This window comes from Mastigoproctus giganteus, chromosome 11 (genome assembly GCF_048544385.1).
Source record: "Mastigoproctus giganteus isolate SK-2022 chromosome 11, ASM4854438v1, whole genome shotgun sequence".
Taxonomy (NCBI): domain Eukaryota; kingdom Metazoa; phylum Arthropoda; class Arachnida; order Uropygi; family Thelyphonidae; genus Mastigoproctus; species Mastigoproctus giganteus.
The window spans coordinates 21860269-21883770 of NC_143585.1; the positions used below are offsets into that span (position 1 = coordinate 21860269).

General features: G+C 36.0%; 1 protein-coding gene and 1 long non-coding RNA gene across 2 annotated transcripts in view; both read left to right on the forward strand.

Moving 5' to 3' along the window:
* The window catches only part of LOC150077767 (sodium-dependent proline transporter-like), a 142799-nt gene extending 140033 nt beyond the window's left edge, over positions 1–2766 (forward strand). Inside the window, exons 16-18 of the mRNA XM_090384356.1 lie at positions 339–438; positions 2439–2539; positions 2680–2766. Of these exons, the coding sequence (XP_090240482.1) occupies positions 339–438; positions 2439–2539; positions 2680–2766 (288 nt within the window). The remainder of the gene's footprint in view (positions 1–338; positions 439–2438; positions 2540–2679) is intronic.
* Positions 2767–7032: 4266 nt separating this feature from the next.
* On the forward strand, positions 7033–21918 carry LOC150077768 (uncharacterized). The gene is made up of 2 exons (XR_016547631.1): positions 7033–7174; positions 21689–21918. It is a non-coding gene; the product is annotated as an uncharacterized LOC150077768 (long non-coding RNA).
* The last annotated feature ends 1584 nt before the right edge of the window (positions 21919–23502 follow it).

Consider the following 23502-nt stretch of genomic DNA (forward strand, 5'->3'; position numbering starts at 1 on the left):
TTTAACTTGTTTACAATGTCAACTTTGTCACTCACTGAAAGAACCAGATTAGAATACTCCCCCCCCCTTATCCTTGGAGTTTATTTACTTCACTAATACTCTGTCATTCTGAAGCAAATTCCTATATCTTACCTCAGATGAGATGACCAAATAACATTAGTCTGTTTTTAATAAAATATTCTGTATATCTGCCATTTTATATAAGTTACTGAATAAGATATGTAATCATCTTTTAATTAGTTTAAATTTTAAAATTTTTTTTTTTTTTTTTTTTTCAGTTTGCTTCTTTTTGTTTATATTAACATCTCTAAATTGTGTATTTTAATTTTTTTTTATAGGGTGGTATTTATATTTTAACAATGCTAGACTGGTACAGTGCAACATTAACTGTGATTTTAATTTGCATTATCGAATCTCTCGTCATTAGCTGGATATATGGTAAGTGTTTAAATAATCCTTTTTATCAAAGCATTTAATGAATACAGTACATGAAAATTAAATTTGATTCTGAGTGAGTAACAAAAATAACAGTCAATTTAATCCTTTGTTTTTTTAATTTTTACAACAGTAATATCTTTGTTACAGTCAGCTATTTATATAAAATGATATTTCACATATTAAATGTCTTGTTAAATGCTGTGCTTCTGAGCACTTTTTTTCAGATATTCTTTTATAAGTCTACTAAAAAAAATGAAAGAGTGCATTTATACTGCAGTCACAGCATGGATTTGTTAACAGCCTATCTTTTCTGGCCAATCTGATTAGTAACAAAAGAACTCGATGAAAAAAAAATGATTTTGATTCCATATACTTCAATTTTAGGAAAGCTTTTGATACTGTTGCACATAACAGACTGCTGTGCAAATTGGAGCAGTGGTATTAAGAGCAAGTTATTGCTATGGGATGATGGATAAAGTCATGATTGAGCTTTAGAAGATAAGAGTGGTTGTTAATGGACACTGCTCTTCATGGACTTCAGAGTTCAGTGCTAGGCCCATTGTTGTTTTATTATTAATGATATCAGGCTCAATGTCTAATTTTGCAGATGGTACAAAAGTTGACAGGGTGGTTATTGATAGTATTCAAGCTATGCTACTGTAACAAGATCTAGAAAAATTAGGCAGATTGGCCGAGAACTGGCAGTTGAAGTTTAACATTGACAAATGCAAGGTACAGCATATGTGTAGCAGTATTCCCAGATTAACATACCAACTGTGTGGTATTACACTCAGGGTAGTGGAAAATAACAATACAGCTGTCAGCTGTATTGTTATTTGGGAAGTCCTATTCCTTATTCATTCATAGTGAAACTGGAGCAGTTCATATTAATAGCCCAAGAATATGGGAGATCAATGTCTTCTGATTCTTTTATAAGCTTGAAACTAATATGCACTAAATTAGTTGAGTTATCAGTCATATATAGGAACTATCATATATTGAAATGTGGGTCATATATAGGAACTGTTGTTCAGAAATGGTATGATGTATAATTAAAGTATTTGTGCACCTTAAACATTTGCTGAGTATAAAGTATAAATTCTTGAGAATACTACCCTTTACCAAAGAAGTTCATATTGTCTTGTTACAATTGCCAACTAGGAAAATAAACTAAGACACTTTAGTAAAACATTGATATTTGAATATCTTCTTTTTTTTTTTTTTTTTTTTTTTTCTTTTGGGATCATTGTAATCATCTGGAACCAAACACCAGATGTATTCACCCATCATAGCTGCATCCTGCCTTTCCTAATACCTCTTCTCCATTGCTTGAATATCATAATGAAAGCCTTTGGCTCACATAATCTAAGCTTGGTCTGAAAAAGTGTGAATGCAAATGGTGTAGCTTTGGGAACCTTCTGCATATCAGTCTTCCATTCATTTGCAGTTTTAATTAGTTAATTGAATTATGCCTTTGTGTGGGAAATCCTTTTTCCACCTCTGGATAACAATCAATAAACCTATAATTGCAAATATATGTGGAATATGTGTTTTTGCCTTTTAAAATTTGATCACTCATTTCAACATATCTTTTCGCAGAATACAACATAAACAGATTTTTGTTATGCACTGTATCTGAGAGATAACCTGAACCTTATCCATTAAGTTTTAAATTACCAAGAGTTAAGGCTATTTTACAATGATATTGAAATTTTAGAGCTTTCAAAAACTTGAGTGCCAAAATCTGTTATTTCATAAATAACAGATTTCGCTGCCCAGTGAAATTTTTAAATTAAATTTGGAAAATTCACTGATTTTAAGGGTTTAAAATACCATTAAATCATGGTAATTTACTACTTAAATTATGACAATTAAAGGTAACATTAGCAGCTGCTTATGTAAATAAGTAACTTTGTGAATTTCTTTTATTAAATGTTTTTTTTTTTTTTTTTTTTTTTTTTAGCTCTAAATAAATGTTTTTGTGTTTATTGTATTACTAGGTATAAATAACTTTGTTCGTGATATCGAATTCATGCTAAAGAAAAAGGTTAATTGGTGGTGGCAGTTTTCTTGGAAATTTTCAACTCCAGTTATTTTGATGGTGAGAATAATATTCTATATATGATCTTATTTAAATGGATTTTATACTCTAGATTTTGAAAAAGAGCAGTGTAGTTTACCTCATTCTTTGAATTAAATGTAATTTTAGGAATTTTAGAGTAACTTTGTTTTATGTTGTAGTTGCTTGTTAATAATATTGTCGTATCTGAAAGGATTATGAAACATTCCAGTATCCTCTCCCATTGTCAATATCAATTTAAGTGTTGATTTCATTTTATTTATTTTTTTTTTTTTAACATGAATTAATCATTTTGTTACCTCGTATTAACCTTCTTAATATGTTATGTATGCATGCTCTTTTAAGTGAAGTGATTTTCAATAGCTCTTCTTTTTAACTGATAAAATGGGTCAAATATGTAATTGTGTACTGGGTTAGAGGTACATCTTTTTTATTATTATTATTATTATTATTATTATTATTCCTGATTTCTCTACATGAAACTAACTTATAAAATACAGATAGTTGTTCTCTTCAAAATGTGCATTCATAATCCTTGCTTTGTGATGTAGAGCAGCATTGGAATGTGCATGGGATGATTCCATAAAATTGTCACAATACAGGATACACAGAATTGTCCAGAAGACCAACATGGGACACAGCACTCATGATTCCATTTGACCAGTGTAATTGCTCAGTACCACAAACCTCCTCCTGATCCACCCAACTTCACAGTCCAGGTTGGGTGTGGCTTGTGAATTGCAGCCCTTCTGTAAAAATTCATCGCATGCAGTTCTGTATGTGTTGGTGAAACACAGGTTTGTCTGTGGCTGCTTGCATGTGTGTGTGTGTGTTATGCGTGTTTAATGGTGCATAAGATACACTGGCTGTAGTGTGCCTGTCCATAGAGTTGTGTTAGGAAATAATTCAGAATCAATGGTATATTCCAATTTTTTTTCAGAAAACAGAAAAGTTCCTTAATATTTGCCTGATCACCAATAATATGCTCTAGTGATATTGGTTCTTGCAGTTTAGTCAGAGAAAGCAAGACTGGTGTTCTGTCCTGGTGATACTGAGGACAGTCAATAAGAATATGCTTGACTGCTAGATATACTGAGCAGTGTAAACACTGAGGAGGATCATCACCTGTGAGTAGATGGAGGTGGGTCAGATGAATATGTCCTATTCTCACTTGTGCAAGTACCACTTCTTCCCTTCTAGTTGTTTGGATGCTTGAGTGCCAAAATTTTGGTTCCTGTTTCAACTGAAAAAGTTTGTTATTAGTCTGGGTGTGGTGGCTGCTTGCAACTCTAAACTCAGATTCCACAGAGTCTTATGGCAAGATGAGTTACATTAACCAACTGTTTCTAGGCATGTTGGCTACTATATTCAGTATTTAACCTACCTGGCTATTTCTTGGGCTCGACATCACCTTTGGATTTCTATTTCTTTGTTACATTGCCAGTTGTCAATTTGGGAATGTTTAATTCCTGAAACAGTAGAGATTAAACATTCCCAAAGTGACTGTTTTTCACATAAAAATGCTTATCTAGTGCCTTTATCCAGTTAAACTCTTTAAAGCAGCGAGAATTTAAAACCTTTCCTATCACAAACAGGGACAACTTTTCCAAACTATCTGAATTGCAACCTATCATCACAATAGTAAGCTCTTTTGATACCATGATATGATCACATTTTAAATGCCCAAGTTTTATCCAGTGCTCAAAAATGCCCATTTTATCTGCATTATAAATAAATATTCTTGGCTGCACAAGTTTTCAGTAGTTGAAGGCAAGTAGGAGTTATCCAATCTAATGTCATTTCATTAGAAACTTCCCCATGATGCACCTCTAACATTCTTTAAAAATGCTATTCCTCTTCCTGAGCCATTCCAGCCATGCTTGATTAGAACTGAACTTAATTCCCAGCTCTGCTTTTGAAAGAATCTGCCTTTTGCATCAAAATAGGGCCAGAAATTGGAACAGTGCTAAATCTAAATCTTTGTAGTTTACTATATATAAATGCTTCCATTTCAGTTCAAACTTGCTACTCTCAAGGATGGAAGTTATTTTTTCATGATTTTTATAATCATCAAATGGGGGAGTGTTTGAAAGACTAAGAGAGGATGCAAAAACAACCTAAAATACCATTTCATATTAACCAAAGAATTTTGCATATTCATTTTTACTAGGATGAAGCAATATTTTCATGTTAAGCAGTGTTTCATGTAAACCATTTCAGCAGTAAATATACACTATAAATTATAGGCACCCGAACAAATCCAACATGCATTTCATGTTAACTATTTTCATATTTCATACATGGGCATGCTTTTGAAAATTATTGCACAAGACTAATAGCACACAACTTTCTTTTTATGAGCCCTTACCAAAGCAGTAAGCATACAGTGGTGCTTAAACCCTGCACATTCAAGGAATCATAGGACTGTATCTATACCAGTTCTCATTCACCGTCATTTTAGCTAAAAATCTTAAATTCTGGCTTAACCATTTCACAAGTGAATTTACTGCATTTATTAGTATTAGTAATGGCCGCATGGTGCAAGAAAACCTAAAAACGAATAAAACAATGATAAAAAAAATAATAAATAAACAAATAAATAATAATAATTAATAAAAGAAAAAGAAATTAAACCTATCATCCTATGCGCTTCCCTGATCCGAAGGTACTATCCAGATGACCTTTGAATTTCCCCAAACTGTCAGCCTCCACCACCCATGTAGGCAGCTTATTCCAGTAATTTATAACTCGCTGGCTAAAATAAAACTTCCTGCAGTCCAATCTAAACATTTCCCCCCGTAACTTGAATTTATTTCCCCTAGTTCTAGCATCATTTATAATCTTGAAAATTTCATCCTCATTCATTTTACTGATGCCTCTCAGAGCCTTAAACACCTCAATCAAATCTCCTCTAAGGTGTCTAGTTTCCAATCTCTGCAACCCACATATTCAAAGTCTTTCTTCATAAGGATGCCCTTTTGCCGATCTCACCAGGCAAGTTACCCGTCTTTGCACCCTTTCAAGAAGCTCAATGTCTTTCTTTAAGTGCGGTCGCCATACTTGAACACAGTATTCCAAGTGTGGTCTAACATAAGCCTTATATAATGGAATTATCACGTCCCTATCTCTACTTGCAAAAGTTCGATAAATCATCGATAGGACACAGTGGGCCTTCCTTGCAACCTGTTTACAATGCTCAGAGAATTTCATGTCTGACCTTATCTGACCCAAGTCCCTTTCCTGTAGTACTGGGTTTAGTTGAACTCCACCAAGTGAATAAGTTATTTTGGGATTACTGTTTCCCAGGTGTAATACCTTACACTTTGTTGGATTGAAGCATAGCTGCCATTTTTCTGACCATTCCTGAAGTCTATCTAGATCTCTCTGCAGAAGCTCAGCTTGACAGTGATCATTAACTACTCTACCAATTTTAACATCATCTGCAAATTTAGACATCATGCCCTCTATCCCTTCATCAATGTCGTTTATGAAAATTAAAAACAACAGTGGTCCTAATACTGATCCTTGCGGAACCCCACTTCTTACATCAACCTAATCTGAGGAATAGCCATTTATCACAACCCTCTATGAATGGGGTCTCCCCATAACAAATTTTCAATAGCAGCCAGCTCTGTGGAATGAGTTCCATCTTGAAATTTTGTAAAAATTAAAACTTTCTATACGTAAATGCTTTTAAATATTAATTTCTTCTTATTTTGACCTGATATCCTGCACTATAGTAAAATTATTGCATAAATTTTAAAAAATAAATAATAATAATAAACTTGTGACTTTCTTTTTTTAAATAATAATATCCTCTGTCTGTTTGTGCATCACTTAATTTGATTTCTTCAATTTTTGGATCAAAATTTCTTCAATTTCGGCTTTTGTAAGCCAAAATCAGACACCAGTGACCAACCAGAGCAATGACCTCCTGATTTTCACAGCTGTTTTCATGCTATTGTCTGGTTAACACTTTATCTGCTATTGGAGAATAGATAAGAGATGACAGCACATACTGGACAAATTTCAGGACAATTCATACATTATTCGAAATGTATTTGAAATTACCTCAAAAACCTAGTCCTAGATGCTACAAATTAGAAGTATAGATCTATGTATGTGCTGGCAAACATATCAATCTTAATAATAATGGCTTAAACCTGCAGTTACATGCAGGTTCTGTTATAAATAAACAGGAAAGTGCTGCCATTATGAATTAACTGTGATTATAAATCTGTTAATAAAATTACTAAATTTTAAAAGAATTTTTTTTAGGGTTGCAGTGCATTCCTATCTAAGGTGGGGAGTAAAGATTGAAATGGCAGGTAGATTTTACTTCCAATAATTCCATGAAGCTGTTCTAGTTTAAAACATTCAGGTTCATTAAAACACATGTTTTAATGAATCTGAATGTTATAAATAATTATTCACTCTTGTCAGCTTTAATTTAAACTAACAATATTGTAAAATATTGTTTTATTCCAGATAATTCTAGTCATGTATGTTGTTGATCATTCACCTGTCACATTTGACAAATATACATATCCAGACTGGGCTATCATTTTAGGATGGTGTATTGCAGGTATTTCAGTTGCAATCATTCCAGTATATATGGTCTTCAAATTTTCCACTGTGCCAGGATCAATCCATAAGGTTAGTGGGAATTTCTGCCCATTAAAATTATTACAATTGTCTTATTAAGAATTAGGTTAAAATAAATGCTAATTTTATTATATTTTTTGTTTATGTGGAACAAAATTTTTAATGTAAAGTTGGGTGATGAAATTAAAAGCTCAAAAACAGATAAAATAAAAACATTTAAAAGCACAAAAACAGATAAAATAATGACTACTTCAATGTGTTATTGAAAAAGTGGTAGGAACTAATGATATACAAAGAATGGATTTACAGTAAACTCCCATTAAGCTGGCTTTCCACATTGGAAGAGGGAAGCTTGGTACAGCTCTCTCAGAACTCAGCGTGACTCGTGCTTCCCATCACTTGTCTCCAAATGTTACACGAATCAAAGGAGACGAGCACTTAGCTAGATTTGGCTCACCAAATTTGATTATCAGCAGTGATTCTTCATGCATTAAGAATCTGCAGATAAATGAACCACTAGGTGGCAGTGATCACAGTGTGCTGAAGTGGGATTTACTCAAAGAGGTAACTACCATTAGGGGTAAAGGGAAGGGTTATTGCTTCCGTAGAGGCGACTACGATGGACTGAGACAGTATTTAAATTCTATACAGTGGGACCAACTGATGATGTTACCAACAGCAAATTCAAAATGGGAAGCATTCAAAGAACTTATCTTGGAAACTACTAGGCTTTACATACCAACTAAGAAATATTGTTCAAGGTTTAGGCCAAAATGGATGTCAGATGAACTAATGAGGCATATGGCAGAGAAGAAAAATGCATGGGATACTTACAAATTAACACATGACACAGAAGCCTATGATAGATACAAGTTGATATGCAACCAAGTTACAAAGGAGGTTAGGCAGGCGAAGGCAGATTACGAGAAATCCTTGGCAAGGGATGCAAAGAAAAACAGCAAAGAGTTCTTTACTTATGTAAACTCTAGAAGGAAAGGGATGAATCAGATTGGTCCACTTGAAATTGATGGGTCAAGTGTTGATGATCCTGCTCAGGTAGCTAACAAACTAAATGAATATTTTGCATCGACATTCACACATGAGGAGTTATTCAGCGAGGGGAATGCCAGAGGTGTATTCAACTCTAGCAGTAAGCTACAGAATCTTGAAATAACTGGGAGTAAAGTTGAGGAGAAACTGTTGAAGATAAACACAAGAAAGGCACCCGGGGTGGATGGGATCTATCCAGTTATATTAAAGGAGGCAGCAAAGGAAGTAAGCAAACCCTTAGCCATAATTATGAGAGCTTCCTTGGACTCAGGGGAGGTACCCATAGACTGGAAATGTGCAAATGTGACCCCAATTCACAAAGGAGGATCAAAGGCTGACACAAGTAATTATAGACCTGTGAGCTTAACTTCTGTTCCAGGAAAATTAATGGAGGCACTGGTTAAAGAAGCACTGCAGGATCATTTAGACAAGACTTCAGTTATAGCTCAGACACAGCATGGTTTTGTTAAGGGGAAGTCTTGCCTGACCAACTTGATTGGATACTATGATGCAGTCACAAAAGAACTGGATGCAGGGAATAACTTTGATATTATATACTTGGATCTTAGAAAGGCTTTTGATACTGTTGCACATGGAAGACTGCTACACAAATTGGAGCAGTGTGACGTTGGAGGCAAATTGCTGCTATGGATAAAGGGGTGGTTGAGGGGGAGAAGACAGAGAGTGGTAATCAATGGACACTGCTCATCGTGGACTGATGTTATTAGTGGAGTCCCTCAGGGCTCAGTGTTGGGTCCATTATTGTTTTCTGTATTTATAAATGATATTGATGATGGTATATCGGGATTAATGTCCAAGTTTGCAGACGATACAAAGGTTGGCAGGGTTGTCAAGGACACTACTGACACTATGCTGCTGCAACAGGATCTGGAAAGGTTGAGCAGATGGGCTGAGAGGTGGCAAATGAAGTTTAACATTGACAAATGTAAAGTACTACACATGGGAAACAGCAACCCCAGAGCAACGTATCAACTCTGTGGTACAACACTGACAGTGGTAGAGAATGAAAGGGACTTGGGGGTGGTTGTGCAGGCAGATATGAAGTTCTCTGAGCAGTGCAGATGGGCTGCAAGAGTAGCTCATGGAGTATTGTCAATGATATACAGGAATTTTTCCAGCAGGGATAAGGAGGTGATTATTCCATTGTATAAGGCGATGGTCAGGCCACACCTAGAGTACTGTATACAGGTCTGGAGGCCTCATTTCAAGAAGGATGTAGAGCTGCTGGAACGAGTACAGAGAAGGGCAACAAGATTAGTGAATGGAACAAAGGGGTGCTCTTATGAAGAAAGGCTTAAGTTTTGCAAATTACAGTGTCTGGAGACTAGGCACCAGCGAGGTGATCTGATAGAGGTGTATAAAGCCTTGAATGGTTTAAGCATGCTCAATGCTGATGGGATTCTTCCTCTAGCTCAGAATAATCACCTGAGAGGGCATAAATTCAAATTGAGGAAAGACAGATGTAGGATAGACGTGCGGAAATTTGCCTTTAGCCAGCGGGTGGTTGGTTGGTGGAACAGACTTCCATCCCTTGTGGTGGAGGTTGATAGCCTAAATAAGTTTAAGGCTCAGCTGGACAGGTATTTTGAACGAACAGAGGGGTGAAGTGGAAGTGGTTTTTTTTTTTTTTTTTTTTGGCTGATGCTGCATAAGCTTGCTTTCTTGCATCAAATGCCTCTACTAATGCTAATGCTAAATGCTAATACCTCCACTTGCTGACATGTTCCAATAGGCTTGTCTACCCTTGTTTTGTTTTTAACCATGAATGGGAAGAGTTGGCTTACTGCTAGGCATGGATTGGTGTTGGAATTTTTGGAACCACATGTGGGAGAACTAGCTGTATGGAACCCCAGACATCAAATCACAAAAGCAGAAATGCAGTGTTTGAAAGACCTCCATCCAACACCAGCTTTTATGTTTCGGTTTCTTTTTCCTCAAATATTCACCACTCGATATCACAAAGGCACAAAGGCTGTACATCTTCAAATAAGGGCCAGATGCTAGTTGGATCGGTTCAGCTAGGCTTGGCAAGCCAAGACAAATAATGCCTGGCTTTGGACTCGGCAAGCTGTGGGAACAGTCGAGGCGCAATGAGCCGAGCCAGACTAGTCAAATCAGGCACTTTGGGAAGTCGGTCTTATAATACTCTTGCTTATAGCTCTCTCCCAATTTTAATATTCTTTTCTCCTGGTTCCATGGTCAGTCCTCTAAAGTGCCATACATTTTTTAACAGCTATAGTGCTCCCACTTAAAACAAATCAATTTTTTATAAAGTCCCAAGAAGGAATAAACCTAGATATAAAACACTCTTGATTTTTGGTTTTGGAAAAAGGATGATATAGACAAAATTCTAGGAATCATTTATGATGCAGTTTGATTTACTTCCCAGCAATAATTTTCTCTGGTGCAGGTGAAATTTGTTTATTTAATATTTAATTCAAAGCATTGAAATTATTAAAGGTGCTCTTTACAACTCAGTGTCTAGCCATTTATTGTTACACTCACACACTCTATACAGCTTTTTAAAATTCAGCCTTTGCTTACGTGTGTGCATGTATGTTCATATGGTATCAGTTAATTTCATTAATGACAGTATTGTGTTAATATTACATTTATCATATTTATTATACTGAAGATATGTTAAGTTTAATTTCATAAAATAATAATTTTTATTCTTTTTAATAGCATGCAAAAAATGGTTGAAAGTGTCAGAAAAGCTTAGTACATTAATTGTGCAGGTTTTCAGCTTAAATACAAGCCACTGGTTCATAAACACCACAAAAAAATAAAAAATAAAAAAATTGAAAATCAGTGTTATCTATCAAAATATCCCTTGAAGGAATTAAAATGGGAGGCCATCAAGCTCTCAGCTTCCCAACTCAAACAGCAGAGCCCTCATTTGTGCAACAAGCAATACAGCAGCAATCCCCAAGCAGAATGCACTGTTCCACATCGAGGTAGTTACTATCGATGACTATTGTCAGGGAAACAGGAAATATATTTTGCAAAAAAGGATAGGTCCAACAGGATCGGGGACAAAGAGCAGATATCATGTTTTAAGGGTACAAACAGTGATATTGTTTTACATGTTGGCACCAATATTAAGAGTAGTAGATCTGAGGACTTACATATATACTTATGTACATACATACTTATTTATATACAGGAACTTTGTTAGCAGGGGCACCTCTGTAGCCAGGTGGGCAGGGGCAGCAGTGCGTAGCACACACTTCTTGATTAGACCGGGGTTCGAGCCCGTGACCACCAAATACGGAGGATGCAGAAAGGTCAGGGAATGACCACCATGTATCCCCAGAGCAATATGGCCTTAGTTGCTAATGCTCCTAAAAAACCAAATAACAACAACATTTGTTAGCAGGGACAAGAAAGTGATTATCCCATTGTATAAGGCAATGGATAGGTCATATCTTGAATAGTGCATAGAGGAGAGGTCTGGAGGCTTCATTTCAGGAAGGATGTAGAGAAGGGCAACGAGATTGGTAAAGGGAATGAAAGAGTGGTCTTACTAAGACAGGCTTCAGTTCTGCAAACTGCAATGTCTTGAGACTGGGGTACCTGCAAAGTGATCTGATCGAGCTTAATGCTGATGGCATTCTTCCTCATGCTCAAACTATGCCATGAGGGGACATAAATTCACATTGAGGAGGGATGATTGCAGGATACATATGAGAAGGTTTGCCTGGTTGACTGTTGGAACAAACTTCCACTAGATGTCTGAAGGTATCCATAGGGATGTGCAGCTATTCTGCCTGCAACACTTTCCACAGTTTCAGAATAAATGACATCTGTTTGTCCATTTGCCTCCCTTCTTGTTCAAAAACAAAATATCTTGCATGTGTTCAATTGGATTGAGATCAGGCAAATTTGGAGGGCAATGAAGATGGTTGACATCTTCAGCACAGCATGGGCCTGGTGATGTGCATTATTGTCTTGGAAGATCCCATTTCTGTCTGAGAAAAAATACAACATGGTCGGGTGTACACAGTCTCCTAAGAGCTGCTGGTAGACCTCACCAGTAAAACATTCGTCCAATTGTGTACCAGGGGTTCTAGCTCTTGCCAGCAAAACATGCCCCTTATTAAGCAACCACTACTGCTACTTGCCCAGTTAGTAGGCACCATGCACAATTGGTCTGTCAACTTTTGTTGTTTGTTTCACACATGAAAGTGTCTGTCAGCGTGTTGCAGCTAGTATTTGGATTCATCCGACCAGCACACTCATTTCCAGTCCTCCAGTGTTTTTTCGTTAACACCACTGCATTCACCATCGACAATGATCAGTGTGGAGAGGGTGTCTCTTTGGTTGTCTGCTGTGGAACTCCATACGTTTGAGTGTGTGGCATATCATTTGGGATATTGTTCTTGCATTCCCCATATTGCATTGCAATGTCAACTGTTAAATAGTGACCTGCTGTTGAGCCCGTACAGTGCACTGCACTCTTCACTCACTGCAAACATTTGCTTTGCATAATCTTTTATAGTTATATCAGCAGGAGGTGGTTTTACCTATTTGACACTATTCTTTGTACGCTTTAACCACAGTAGGCCGTGAGCAACCAGTAAGATATGCCATGCCGACCAGGTTAGCCGGGTGGGTAAAGTGCCTGCCTAGCAACCCAAAGGTTGCGGGTTCGATTCCCGCCTCGGGAATCGAACTACAAAAAAAAAAAAAAAAAAAAAGATATGCCATTTCTGACATGGAAGCACCAAACACATGAGCTCCCACAGTCATGGCCTTTAGAAACTCTGTAATATATTTACTATATATTAGTCAAGGCAAAGTATCAGTCCCATAACTGATACCTCACTTTGACTGGCAGCTGTCTTTCCAGACACTATTATATCTCAGCAGACTTCCTTCCTTCCTGAGTCTAGCATATACATTGCAGAGCTGCATGCTATAGAGTTAGCCTTGGATCACATTAGAACCAGTCAATAACAAAGATCAATGATATATTCCGATTCTTTGAGTATATTACAGGGTTTATTATCTTTGAGACACAACTCCCATCCAATTCCTTGTCAGGTTCAGCAGAAGATACATTTTCTTTATGAACAAAAGTTTGATATCCTCTTCTGCTAGATTCCTAGCCACATTGGGATAAGGGGAAATGAATTGGCTGACACTCAGCCAAATCAGCAGCTTCCACTGATAATTGTTGCCTGTCAGTTCCGTATACAGACTACAGGCAAATAATACGCTGCAAAATATACTCCCAATGGCAAGGACTGTGGCATAGACAGACACCAAATGAATTATACCAGATAAAGCCTGTAACTGAAACATGGCAATCTAGTCTGCGCAGGAATTGTAGCGAGGAAGTTGTTTTTGCTCAACTCCACGTAGGACACAGTCATCTAACACATTTGTTCCTGTTGAGGTCATCTGCCCTCAGCAGGAACTTGAGACACCACAAGACTCAAGTTCCTCAGCAGGAACTTGAGCCTTGTGACACCATTTTATCTATAAAGCATATTTTAGTCGATTGCATTAATTTTACCCGTATTCGCAATATGTATTATACCACTTTTACTCATCTGATTGGGCCTTATACATTCAGTTAGATTTTATCAGACAATGACCATATGTCAGCAGTTTTAAAGTTTTTACAAGCCATTAATATATACACATGTATCTAAATTAGATAATTTATTTTCAAACTTATAGTGCTGTTATTTATATATACATATAATTTGATGAGGTAACCCTTTTAAAGGGTACCAGAACCTATTGTATTTTGTATTTTAACTTTTTCCTGGCACAGTATAACCACAGTTGTTTTTGTGCCAGAAAAATCAAAATCAATCAATCAAATTTGACTTGCACAACCAGTTGCAAATTACCACTGCTCTGACATATGAAGCTGTTGAGCTTTTTATGCTGTAAGCAAGTTCTCTGAGCAGTGCAGATGGGCTGCCAGAGTATGTCATGGAGTTTTGTCAATCATATATAGGAATTTTGCTAGCAGAGACAAGGAGGTGATTATCCCCTTGTATAAGGCAATGGTCAGGCCACACCTTGTGTACTATATACAGGTCAGGAGGCCTCATTTTAAGAAGTATGTAGAGTTGCTAGAACAAGTACAGAGAAGGATAACAAGATTAGTGAGAGGAACAAAGGAGTGCTCTTACCAAGAGAGGCTTAAATATCTGCAAGTTGCATCATCTGGAGACTAGGCACCTGCGAGGTGAACTAATTGAGGTGTATAAGGCCTTCAATGGTTTGAGCAGGCTCAATTCTGATGGGATACTTCTGCTTGCTCAGATTAAGAACCTGAGGGAACATAGATTCAAATTGAGGAAAGACAGTTGTAGAATAGATGTGTGGAAATTTTAGCCAGCGGGTAGTTGATTGCTGGAATAGCCTTCCATATGTTGTTGTTGTGAAAGTTGATAGCCTTAAATAAATTTAAGGCTGAACCAGACAAACATTTGGAGTGACCGGATGGGTGAAATGGGAAGGGTGTTTTTTTTTTTTTTTTTTTTTTCTTTTCTTTCGCTGATGCTGTATAAGCTTGCTTTCTTGCAACATATGCCACTGCTACTAACAATAATAATGACTTAAAAAAGAAAAATGCTTTCAGGCAGTCCATCTGTGATGAAACTACCTAAAAATTTCTTGAATCCACTCAAATCATTTTCCTTTCATATCCTGTTTTAATTTTATGTGAGAAAGTCAGAATGCAGCAAAATGCATGGTTTTACTCTTGAGGAGTAGCAACCTCACAATATCTTACATGCTTGATGTAGTTGAACTAAAAACAGAAGAGGAAGAAAGATTTGGGAGTTACGGTCAGACATAAAGTTCTCAGTTCTCCATCAGTATTGACACTAAGAAAGGGAAGGCCCATGGTGTTTTGTTCATGAGTTATCAGACATTTGCTAGTAGATATAGGGAGGTCATAATACCACCGTATAAGGCAGTCAGTTAGCATTAGCATCAGTTGAAGCATATGATGCAAGAAAGCAAGCTTATACAGCATCAGCAAATAAAAAAAAAAAAAAAAAAAAAAACTTCCAATTTCACCCATCCGGTCAATCCAAATGTTTGTCTAGTTCAGCCTTAAATTTATTTAAGCTATTAACTTCCACAACAACAGATGGAAGTCTGTTCCAACAATCAACTACCTGCTGGCTAAAGGAAAACTTCTGCACATCTATTCTACAACTGTCTTTCCTCAATTTGAATCTATGCCCCCTCAGATTATTAATCTAAGCAATCAGAACAATTCCATCAGCATTGAGCCTGCTCAACCCATTCAAGACCTTGTACACCTCAGTCAGATCACCTCACAGGTACCTAGTCTCCACCTACTGCAACTTGCAGAGCTTAAGCCTCTCTTGGTAAGAGCACCCCTTTGTTCTCACCAATCTTGCTGCCCTTCTCTGTACCCATTATAGCAACTCTACATCCTTCCTAAAATGAAGCCTCCAGACCTGTACGCAGTACTCAAGATGTGGCCTGACCATTGCCTTATACAAAGAGATAATCACCTCCTTGTCTCTGCTAGAAAAATTCCTATATAACATTGACAAGACTCCATTACCTGCTCTGGCAAGCCCGTCTACAATACTCAGAGAACTTCATATCTGACTGCACAATTACCCCCAGGTCTTTTTCATTCTCCGCTTCCCTGAGTATAGTACCACACAGTTAGTACATTTCTCTTGGGTTACTGCTACTCATATGGAGTATTTTACATTTGTCAATGTTAAACTTCAGTTGCTACTTCTCAGAGGCACCTCCGTAGCCAGATGGGCAGGAGCAGCAGTGCATAGCACGGGCTTCTTGATTAGACCAGGGTTCGAGCCCGTGACCACCACATATCAACGGAGCAATATGGCCTTAGTTGCTAATGCTCCTAAAAACCAAATAACAAACAAACAAACAAACAGCTACTTCTCAGCCCATATACCTAACTTTTCTAGATCCTGTTGCAGTAGCATACTGTCTTTTACTGTCATTAACAACCCTGCCTACTTTGTATCATCTGCAAACTTGAAAATTAAACCTAATGTACATTCATCAATATCATTGATAAATACACAAAACAACAATGGGCCCAGCACCAAACCCTGGAGGACTCCACTAATAACATTAGTCCATGTAGAACAGTGTCCATTTATTACTACTTTCTGCTGTCTCCCACTCAACCATTCCTTTATCCATAGGAGCAATTTGCTCTGTTATTAATGCAACTGGGTAATTTTAAATTAAATAAAGAAAATATTGATACCATTCAACAAAATTTTAAACATATTCTACTGGAAATCGTGGAATTTGAAAGAACTTTCGTCTTGGTGACAAGACTAAAAACCGAATAAGAAATTTGTTTTCTGATAAAATATGAAATAAAAATTAATGATTTTAGAGATTTTGTCGAAGACAGTTTATCTTTAAAATCGAGTGAAATTCCTTTTACAATTAAGAAAGCCAGAAATATTGCGATTAGCAGTGCTGAAGCTGAGCGAGCTTTCAGGGTAATGAATAATATCGTGTGAATGAATGAATGAATAATGTTGACAATTAAACACGTTGCAGATTATGATCATTATACATCTAAATGGAAAACCATTGGTTCAGTTTGATCCGGATCGTTATGTCAAATCATTCCTCTGTATTGAGCAAAGAAGAAGATCGAAAACATTTTTTTCATGTAATCTGTGATTTTTGTGTACCTTTTCTAGATCAGTTGTTTTTTATGTAATACAGTATTTGTTTTTATATTCTAGAATGTTTTGAGATAGTTCGTTATTTGTAATATGGGAAATATTTTTATTTTTTATTCTCAATATTAAAATTTTATCATGAAAAAAAAAATGTACCCATTATACAGTATTTCCCTAGTTGTAAAAAAAAAAAAAAAAAAAAAGAATAAAAAAAATCTCGCGTCTGCCGAGCACACCCGGTAGATGGTTTTATGTGAAACATCCTTTGCGGATGTGACGTAAAAATTGTGACATCAAACTATTCAAAAATTCCAAAAAGTTAGAACTCGAGATATCGTACTGGTCACAAAAAATGCGTCACACACTCTAATCTAATCATACTACTAGTGAGTGTGGTCCGCACAGACTAGTGATCTGAGTGTGGGAAGCACCTCTGGCGGGTGACGTTTCTTCCGTGACCAATCAGATTTACTCGGTAGATACCCCCCCCCCCCAAAAGGATATTTCAAAAATCAGCAAAAGTGCGAGCCCATTTTTAAAATATTCAGAGCTCACCACTGGCCACAGGTAACAAAAACAGAGGAAAAGAGGAAATTTCAGCATATAAACCAAATAGAGGATCCCATGAGACAAATTAAAGAAATGAAACTGTTCCTAGAAGAGTTTATTTATAAACAGACAAATAGGATTACATGTGCAACAAGATTGCAGTGAACTGCTGGTCTGTTTTGGAACGTAGAGTGGTTGAACTCAATACAGAAAACAAGTTACTGAATGCAAAAGTAGAAACAGTGACTGAAGAGAAGACTAATTTTAGAGAAATAAATACTTTGACGACTTACACCCAAGTAGCAAGGGCAACCAAAGAATATTCATCACAAACTAAACAAACCAACAATAAGACTAAGGAAATATCAAAGGCAAAAGAAACAAACATAATCATTATAAAGGCTAAGCCTGACTCTACATACAAATCCAGCGAGGCAGTCAGGGATACTGTCATGACAAAATTAAAATCTCATTTGAAAGAAATAAAAGTGAATAACATGAGAAAAATAAAAGACAATGGAATTTTAATTGAAGTAACAAATAAAGAGGATGTTAAAAAGATTAAACCAACCCAGAGGTAGTAAAATTGGGACTGCAAACAGACAAGCCAAGGGGCAGGAACCCCAATATCATTATATTTGACATCGCTGAGACAACTCTGGAAAGAGATCTTATGTTGGATTTCTACAACAAAAACTTTATCAATATAATGGAACTGGACGAGTTTGCCAAAGAATTTCTTCTAAAAAGAGGGAGAAAAAACAAAAGAAATGAACAATTCAATATCACTGTGGAAGTGTCACCTTGTAAGTTTTTTCCAGAATTTGGAAAAACTTACAAGGACAACAAAGAGTCATGCTGGCTGGACCAGCCATAAATTCAGGGAATTCTTTCCTGTACAGAAGTGCTTTGACTGTCATAAATATGGTCATACTGCCAGAGACTACAGTCAGAATTCCCCTGTCTGTGGTCACTGCAGACAGGGGATTACAAGAACTGCCAAAATAAAAATCAGCAGCCAAAATGTGCTACTGCAAGGCAGCACGGCTGACTGAATATGCACATAGTATCAAGGATGATAAATGGCCCTATTATAAACAAAATGGTAAAACTTATACAATCTAGGACCAACTATAGGCCAGATTGAAAACATAAATGTGACTAGGGCTCTAAATCTCGTTCAGTTGAATGCCCAAAGAGCAAGAGCTGTTGTAGATCAGATCAAACTCAAATTGGAAGAAAATAATATACATATCTTGGTATTCCAGGAGCCCTACACATATGGGTAGGGTTCAGGGATACCCAAGGGGCTATAAAATAATAGAATACACCTCAGGTGTCCCTTCTACAACAATAGTAGTTAAAAATACTGACCTTACAGTCACAAAGGTGGGTTACCTCTGTTCTCTAGTGGCAGTGTGTGCCCATATCACCAGTGCTGTAGAATAGTTTTACATTATTTCACTATATTCTAGACCAGGTGAAGATATAAATCCAGCTATTGAATACCTACAAGCAGTCATAGCCTTGCTACCTACTGCAAATATCATAGTGTGTGCTGATGTAAACTCCTGGTCAGCCTTATGGCATAGCTGTACAGAAGACAGAGCAGGCACGCGCGCACACACACGGGCCAGATACTTTGAAACTATATAGCCACCTCACCCTTTCAAGTGCTAAACCAACCAAATAACCTCCCAACTTTTAGCAGTACCATGTGGGAGAGTGAGATTGATGTTACTCTTGCCACCAATTCAATAGCTTGAATTGGTGGAAAATGAGTGGTCTAGATCAGGCAACTGTAGCCCAGACGAGCAAGCACTGACTATGACAAACATTTTAGCAAAAACAGCAGACCTGTCTATTCCATGGAAAAAAACCCAAGGAAGCAGGCAGTCCCCTGGTCGTGCCCTGAACTGACTGTACTCAGGAGAAGGGTGCACCAGGCAGGCAAGGAGAAATTTTCAGAGCCAGAACATCTTGGCCACAAAATGAGGTGGATGCACTGAGAAATTCTTATAGAACTCTCAGGAATCAGTATACAGCCCTCATAAGGGATAAGAAAAAGGAATACTGGAGGCACTTGGTGGGAACCACTGGAAACAATAACCCTTTGGGAGTTGTGTACAGAATAGTGACCAACAAGCTGCCAAGGGAAGATGTCTTAGAAACTGCTGTCAAACCAAATGGAATCCCAACCCTGTGTTGGGCGGATTCTGTAAATAACATCCTAGACAGTATTATTCAGACCAAAACTGGGGATATTCCCCCACCCAGCTGGACATTATAAAAGAAAACACTGAATATGACAATGCCAATATTGAACCTCTGTTTACTATATAAGACTTAGAAATAGCACTATCAAAAACAATAAATGCCCAGGTTTTGACCTCTTAGAGGTTGAGATTATCAAAAAATTAGCAGAAATAGCACCAGACAAATTAATAGCACTATATAATAACTGTATGACAGAAGGTATATTCCCAAAAATATGGAAAAAAGCTGTATAAGATTAATTCTCAAAAACCCTGAAAAACCTCCTACTGATACAAAATCATGTAGACCAATAGCCCTGCTCCATGTACTAGGAAAATATACGAAAGACTAATATATAACAGATTATCTCAATACTACACAGAAGCAAGTTTACATTCCAACAACTCAGAGGAGAAATTTACATTAAAAACTGAGAGGAGAAATATAAGCTGGCAATCTATTAATTTTGCTGGGGCATTTGACTCACTCTGGTGGCCTAGTGTCCTTAGGAGACTCCGCCAGGCAGATGTCCCACAAAACCTATATATAAGATAATAAACAGAAGTGTCTCAGTGTGCACAAGGTTTCAGGAATTGACATGCCCTGTGAATAAAGACTGCTCGCTGTGAAGGGGATTACAGGATCATCTTCCTGTGAATATGATCTTGTAATACTTCTTTAGCCACTGACTCGATTATTCTGTCTTGAACAGAAGTCAAGCTTGCATGCTATTAGAGCAGTTTTCACACATTGAATATCAGTACTTTCTTTCACCACTTAAATATTGCTGTTGTTCCACCATGACATTAATTTGGGACTCTTATTGCAATATAACATCCATGTATTTGCTTTTGCACAAGAATAACTGCCAGGTACACCCTCTAGACCCTATATGTATATATTGTATCCTCAGATTACTGAATGTAATTTAGGAGGAGAGCAGTGGTGCATTATCCTATAGGCAAAACAGACAACTGCCTAGGGCCCCGACAAGAGGGGGGGCCCAAAATCATTGTTTCAAAAACTCATTGCTGCTTTTTAATTTTTTTTTATTTATTTATTTTTTTTAAGGTGCTAGCCACTGAAATCGCAGGAAACTAGGTGGCAGGACCTGCCAGAGTACAAATTTAAACTAGTGGTTACCTGGTCTGCATCCACGGGGCAAAGTGCGGGCCATATTGGGCCTCAACAGGGGTCCAGTATCTAAATGGCTAGAGGAACAATAGTACATAACATTACACACTCACATGATCTCTGGCCTTCCCAGTGAACTGGTTACGCTCACACTGAAAGCAATGTGGAAATGGGGGAACCCCTGGTGCCGTTAGACACTTAACACACTTTGCTGCTTTTTACTAATATTTTTAAGTGATTTTTATCAGAAACTGAACTTTATACCTGACGAGGTCAATGAACTTTGCTCGAAGCTTAATTTCAAAATTGCTTTTTTTTTTTTTTTTAAATTGTTTTACTGATTTTGATGAAGTTTTATATTTAGTTCTTCCTTAAATAGTTGAGTTAATTTAAAAAATAAAGACTGCTTTGGAATGGAATTTGGAGATCCCCCCCATCTAAAGATGTGTAACTTCCATTCCAAGGCAATCTTTATTTTTTAAATTAACTCAACTATTTAAGGAAGATGGGGGCATCTAAAGATGAGGGCCCCCAACTTCCATTTTGCCTTGGACCCCATGAAGGTATATCCTGCCACTGGAGGAGAGGATTGAAATTGCTCTTATTCGAATGCTTTGAAAAAATTTCTTTTCTTTAGAAAACCCTCTAGGATTGGAAATTATGGTGACTATGCTTGAAATCTTGGATATAGCACAATAACTTCAGAAAAACTAAAGCTTTCAAGGATTGTGCTTCACATGCTTCTGATATTAGCTTTGTGATTACACTATCTGTAGATATAAGTCGGTACAATATCCATGTTTTCATTCATATAAATTAATACTTCATTGTTCTATATAATGAGCATTCTCTTTGATTGCTGTAGAGACTCCGAACATTCCTTCCTGGAGATGATTATGGTCCAGCATTACCAGCTCATTATTTTGCATGGAAGGAACACTGTATCAAGAAGTCCAGTGCCCTGCAAAGCTCTGCTCAACAAGAGGAAGAGGAAACAGAAGCACCTCTGTATCAAATGCCATTTTTAAATACGACTTCCAGTGCAGACGATATTCACAAAAGTGTAAAGGAAGCTAATAAAGTTTGATTTTTTTTTATGAGTTTTACATCAGCCGAACTAACAACTAGTCTTTTTACTGAAATATCTTGGTTTAATTTGTGAATAATGGTATAAATCTATTTTATTTTATTTGGCTTCCCAGATTAATATCTGGGTAGTTTTCTTTTAATACTGAACTGTACAGAAAATAAATTTGACAAGTAATTTATTAAATATTGTGTTGCAAACAGTACAGTAAGGGAAGGAATTGTTTATTAATTTGTTTCCTTTAAAGATGGCCTAAATTTTTTTGGCCATCTTTAAAAAAAAATAATAAATAAATAAATAAAAATTTATTTATTTATTTAAAAAAAATAAATTTTTAAAATGACTTAAAAGTTTTTTATTTTTGAAATAAGGTATTTAAAATAACTTGTGTACAGGCTGCAATTATATTGGTTTTAATGTTGCTTACAATTTTTTTTTTTTTTTTTTTTTCTTCTTTAAGTGTACACTGAGTTTTTGGTTTGTTTAAATGTATGAACATTATGCTTATTTCTAGTGTAATGAATAATATATTGATTGGCATTTTAATATTTAGTTCAATTTTAGGTAATAGCTAAAGGAAACCTTTAAGATTCACTTTGAATAACTATTAAAACTGAAATTTTTACGTGTTTTAACAAATTTTTTAAAATGGTTGTAAAATTATTTTGTATAACAAATTATAACGTTACATGTTTGTAATATTATACAAGGTATTGTGTATTTTTAAGATTTAGTGTTGTCCATAACTAGCAGCTGTTTAACATATTAATTCTAACATTCATTTGTAATCATTAACAAGTGCTAAAATTGCTAAATAATTGCAAAAAAACATATTATTCAATGCATAGATACATCATAGATGTATTATAGACAAGATGTATACAACTTAAAAAATTATATATAATGATCAGTATTGGTGATTGGAAAAAAAATATATATGAAAAGGTAAGCAATAGAGGAATGTATTTTTTATTTTATTTATATTTTTCGTTTGTCCTGACATTGTTTTGATATAATTCTTCATTACATAAAAAATCAGTAATAATTTGATAGATAATTTACGATTAATATAAGCTGTAAATATATTTATGCCACTATATATTTTAATTAAAATAAGATTTTCAGCAGTGCCATTCAGGAAGCAAAACTGCCATTCATGGATAATTCTCAGTGTTTGAATATGACTGCTGAATGTAATAAATGCTGCAAATTGACTTATCCAGTATAAGTCCAGTTTATGAGAAATTAACTTACCATAACATGAAATCATACTTTTTTTCTTTTTTTTTTTTTTTTTCTTTTTTTTTTTTTAATTCTCCCACAAGTTCTGGAAGATTGGAGTTTAAATTCTATATTAATGCTCTATCCATGTCCATCTTTCTGTTCCCTCTAAAGCCTGTATTGTATTTAAAATTTTTGGCAACTTAATTTTCTCACATTATGAACATAAGTAAACTTTTTTTTTTTTCCTTGCTGGGGTTACTAAATCAAGAAATTGTGTTATTAGAAGTTCATTTTAAACCCTAATTCCTTCACTTTATTTAAGTGTATATCTGCTATGGCAAGCAAGTGAACATATTAACATTTCTATA